This window comes from Rhincodon typus, chromosome 32, assembly GCF_021869965.1.
Source record: "Rhincodon typus isolate 14 chromosome 32, sRhiTyp1.1, whole genome shotgun sequence".
NCBI lineage: Eukaryota > Metazoa > Chordata > Chondrichthyes > Orectolobiformes > Rhincodontidae > Rhincodon > Rhincodon typus.
In genome coordinates this window covers 1,711,046-1,716,245 of record NC_063363.1, presented here as the reverse complement: position 1 = coordinate 1,716,245, position 5,200 = coordinate 1,711,046, and the positions used below count along the sequence as shown (strand labels likewise).

General features: G+C 43.8%; 1 protein-coding gene across 1 annotated transcript in view; it reads right to left on the bottom strand.

The window, feature by feature from the left end:
* Nucleotides 1–387: 387 nt before the first annotated feature.
* The window catches only part of oafa (OAF homolog a (Drosophila)), an 8,820-nt gene continuing 4,007 nt past the window's right edge, over nucleotides 388–5,200 (bottom strand). The window contains exons 3-4 of the mRNA XM_020523179.2: nucleotides 4,560–4,740; nucleotides 388–3,603 (exon numbers count right to left, since the gene is read on the bottom strand). Coding sequence (XP_020378768.2) covers nucleotides 3,338–3,603; nucleotides 4,560–4,740 — 447 coding nt within the window. The 3' untranslated portion in view covers nucleotides 388–3,337. The remainder of the gene's footprint in view (nucleotides 3,604–4,559; nucleotides 4,741–5,200) is intronic.

The following is a 5,200-nucleotide window of genomic DNA, read 5'->3' as shown; positions in this document are numbered from 1 at the left end:
TTGAATATTCTCATGTTACCTGTGCAATATCTTCAGTTTTATACAGTCTTCCACATTCTTCTGTCCTATTAGTTGTCCTTTTATTTACTGTCATTAGATAAAGTGCTCATTGAAGCTTCGTCTTCTTCATCAACTGCCTTACACTTCCCTGTTATTCTGTTGTAACCATTTACACTCCCTTCTTCCCCATACCATTCCACTCCCCCTCATTCACCATCCCTCCCATTCCCCATCACCTCTACCCAACCATTTGCACTTCCCTCCCTCAACCTTTTCTTCTCCCTCCTCCTGAAGCTCAGACCAACTTAATAACCAAGAACCAGTTAAATACCTGAATGGAAGCTGAGAAATGAGACGGCAAATCAATTCAAATCTATCACAAAGAAATAGGTATCACCAGTGGACTAGTTTATTACTGAATCCAATAAATTCTCCAAATATGCAAACAGAGTTAATTTCTTTTATGAATAAAGCAATCTTTTATTTTTACACAATAATACAAAAATAATTTTATTTATTAGGACATTTCTGAAATACTGAAGGCACTTTGTGAGATTCTGCAGAGTTATTGCAGTGAAGGCATTTGCACTGTTGAGTCACCCCAAAACATTCCCCTATCACCGCAATACCCCAAACATTCCCCTGTTGTCATGGTACCCCAAAACATTCTCCCATTCCAAAAAAGCATTTCCTCAACACCCCAAAACTTTGGCACCAACACCACGGCATCTAGAAGCAAACAAACCTCCTCTGACTGCATGATGAATCTGTTCTCAGGCACAATGTGGGCTCAGTTTCTTCATGAATATCTGAACACTGACCAATCTGATAAATGACAAATCTAGTTCATCAGCATTTATTTTGCAAAGATCTCCAATCGAGGGTGTAGTTACTGCTCGATTCCCTGAAATCTTTATCAGAAGTAATGGCTACTCTGAAAGCCTTTGTAAAGTGTTAGCGTTATATTTGAGACCAGGAGATTAATGAAAACAAACATGGCTTCAGACCACTGATGAGGAGGAAGAATGAAAGAACAATCACCAAGGGATCACAGATCTGAAAGTGATCTGTTCAGTCTGGGCTCCCACACATTTCTCTCTCCCAGTCTGTGGCCAATTAATGGTTCAAGAATTCTGTCAGAATATGGCATCACAGCATCAGCTATCACTGCACCAAGTGATGCTAGATCTAGTCACATTCCAATCCAATATCAGTAAGCAAGACACCTGATTATAACAGACAAGTAAGAATGTGAAGCCAAACACCTGCAAATTAAATCATATTTCTTTATCTGGCACAACCTGGCAGTGCAGAGCATCAAATCTGCAACACTGATTTATAAGTTGAGTTAAGGCACCAATTCTCAAACAATGCTCAGTTACTGACCATGAAACTCAAATTTAAGTCACAGTCTGATATTCTTTTCATTTCTGGTGAAAGGTTTAGAAGCAAAGTTACTGAAGGATCAAAGAGGATGCATGCTCAGTCACCCACCTCCTTCACAAAAAGGAAATGTTGATTTAAAAGGAGCTGGGGACAGCTTCCTACATCTTTGGTTACTCAGTTTCATTTTAGTTTTTAATTCACAAACACATTCCTCAAGGAAAACACTGATAAGAACTCAATACTGTGGCAACGATTAAACTCTTTCCTTGCAGCTAACCCTCAGACTTCCATTTTACAATGAATAATTTTTGGGGGTGATTCAGACGTTTAAACTGAAATTTAAAAGGACTCTGGCTTCTGGAGAACTCAGGTCAAGGAGGATGATCCTTTGAAATAAGACTATATTCTTCAATCTTCGGAAACACTGACTTAGAGTTTCACAGGACGGATGTTTTACAAATAACATATACACAGAGTAGAAAATCCTTCTCCTTGTGGCATTTGGAAAATACAGAGAGGTACAAAGAACTGGAACCATTTGAAATATTTAGATTAAATCAACAAAGAAACTATGTGATTAAAAAATGAAGAAAAGTATCTTGGTGAAACTATAAATCCCATTATTTCATATCCAAAATCTGCAAAGTTCAATCTTCACAGGTCAGTCACAGTCAAGTCACTAGCTGCAGAATGTGTTATACATTGAGGGAAATTAAGGCAGCAATCGGTGAAACACACTGAGGAGATGGCAAGAATCTACCAATTTACCAATTTCTCCGATTTTTCCTTGGTATTCAGGTGCACCCCCCCAGCCCCACCCCCACCTCTGGTAGACAACACAAATGTTAACTGCAGACTTTCAGACCTCCATCAGTAACAGCTGGTTCTGAACCAGGACACCTGAACACAACTGAAACAGCCAAGGCTCAGACTTCAACAAAACCTCAACCACAAGCCTCTCTGACACAAAATAAGGGCAATCACAAATCAAAGTGGTTGCTGACAAACAGCAAGTTCAGGATGGAGGTCCAACACTGGAGAAAACGCAACATCCTGATACCATTCAACAAGTCAGTCCCCTGGGCTGTGGAATCAGTGAGAACCTCCTCCTGAAAGACTGGACCACTCTGTGAAGCTGATAAGATGCTGGTCACAAATGTGGGGGTGGGTGGGGGGGTTGCAGGGGGTGGTGAGCATTACGTTAAAGGTGGTTGAACTTGGAGGAAAGCCCACAGTGGAACGTGGTTCTCTCTGACTCAGGTTTAGCCCCACACCCCACTATCTGACCCGAGAGATATCTAACTTGTTCAGCAAACACCAATATATTGCAGACATTAATTACTGAAGCTTCAGAAACCAGAGAGATTGGAAATTCTCCTCTGGAATTTCATTACTGTGAATGGACCCAGATAACCTCACCATCTGGACTGTTGGAAAACAGCACTGGAATTAATCAGAATTTAAGTAAACTGTGATATTAGTTAGTCCTCCAAGTAATCAAAGGGTAAATCAGACGAACCCTAATGACAGACACTCAGTAAGAATTCCCAATGCACAGTCATTGTCCTCAGCGACAGTGAAACCATTCAGGACCTCCTTCGTCCGTACAGGGGAGTGGAGAGGGTCGGGGGACTGTCCCAAACTGGAACTACTGACCCAGTAACCCTAAGAACTCCAGTGCCCCTGCCCAGTTAGGGAAGAGGGAAGGAGGGGGAAGGGGAAGGGGAGGAATGGGGAAGGGGGGAGGTGACTGAGCACAAGCCAGAACTTCCCTCACTGAACCCCAGTCCCATTGGATTCTGTTTTGTTTGTCCCTCACACGGCCATACCATCCCTGAGCCCAGAATCTCAAACACTTACACTCCAGCCTCGTTTCTACAAGGGGGGGATTCAGCTCTCCCCTGCAGCCATCTTCTGTCAGCTGGTCCGAGCAAATGGGCAACAGAAATGGTTAAATATCTTCATCCCACAGGCACAGCTGTTTCTGCGGGACATAGAAGTCAAAATGCGAGCATTTCTGGCAGCTTTTGATGCCACATTTGTAAGAGCTGGTCTTGCCTGCAGAGTCTTTTGTGCGACAGTATTTCAGGAAGCATGGGTACCACTCGATACAGAGGGAGTAGCGGCAGATGCAGCCTTTCCAGCGATCCCGACTCAGCCGGCAGTGCGGCACGTCCTCGGAAACTGCCACCACTTCGAAGATCGAAGGATCTATACCTGTACGGAACCCAAAGAGAAAAGGTCAATCCATCGGCCCATTCCACATCCCAACCCATACTGCAGTCCCCTCCCCTCCCTCTTCGTCTCACCCCTATCCTCCCCACCCCCTTTAACCCCTCTCTTTGATTACACTGCACTGACTCAAGGTCATCCTTGTATTGTGTGAATCATACAACAACTCAGTCAGCTTGGCACAAGTTACATAGTCACAGTCTGGGTTAACCTGGAGACAGGGAGAAAGGAAAATGGTGCTGAACGGATTTGGGAATCTGGCAGGTGAGTTTGATCAGAACTGTTAGTTCACACAGGCGACAGCAGTTAGCAGGAACTCCTTCAGCCCAAATGGCCTGTTTTCCGCAACAATAACAGAAATTGCTGGAGAAACTCAGTAGGTCTGGCAGCATCTGGGGAGATAATCTGTGCTTTCTGCTTTCTCTCCACAGATGCTACCAGACCTGCTGAGTTTCTCGAGCAATCTGTTTTTGTTGCAGATTTCCAGCATCTGCAGTTCTTTATTTTACTTTTGGTATCAATTTAGCATTTGTATGTTTCCCTGCGGATGTGAATGAGAGTCTGAGCAGAATATCTGTCAGTCTGTGAGAACCAGACATCAGTTTGGGAGAGGGGAAAGGGGGGGAAGGGGGGAGGGGGCGGGGTTTGGGGGGTGAGGGTCTAAATGTTAAAACGTGAGCCAGACAGTTCAGGGGTTAAGTCCAAAAACACTTCCTCACACACACAGGAAACTAGAAATCTGGAACTATCCCCCAGAAAAACTATTGATGCTGAAAGTTTTAAAGCTGAGATTATGAAGATTTAAGTTGGATGAGGAGGCTGACAAAGTTGATGTATAGATGAAGTAAAATCAAACTGAACAGCAGGACAGGCTTTAAAAGGAGTGAATGGTCTCCTCCAGATTCTCTGATCAATCTCTGTCACATGTTCATTTCATAAACCTTTCTCGATCCAGTATTTCACATCGCTCTGTCTTGTGTAGACTGCATCAGTGGCCTCTGCACAGGCGCTGTTGATGTGGACACTCAGGTGGCTGGCCTTGCTGTAATTCACTGCAACATCCATGTACAGGTGCTCAGGACCTCGCTGTTCCTCTGCCACACGGACAGTTCTCGGATTCTTCTGTAGAGACAGAACGAGAATAGAGTCAAGGGTCAGCAACTGAGCTCAGGCAGGAGCTGACAAAGCAATGTTTCAAAAACAAAACTTAAAAATACAGCAACTAGAGAAACAAAAACAAAGAACATTAAAAAACATCCAAGCCATTCAGCCCATCAACAAAGATTTCCCCTAAATGAGCCACCAATCGAATCCACATTCCATTTATCTAACACCTTTTACATAACAAAAGATCCCATAATGCTTCATGGTAGTAGCACAAATCAAAACAGATGATCCAACTTCAAAACGGGATAACGAGCCAGAAAAACCCAAACCTTTGTCAAGTCCATAGGTTTTAATGTGTCTGAAAGTGAGAAGCAAAGGGAAGGGGGGGAGAGAGAGGAGGGAAGGGGAAGGGGGAGAGGGAGAGAGAGAGAGGAGGGAAGGGGAAGGGGAAGGGGGAGAGGGAGAGAGAGAGAGA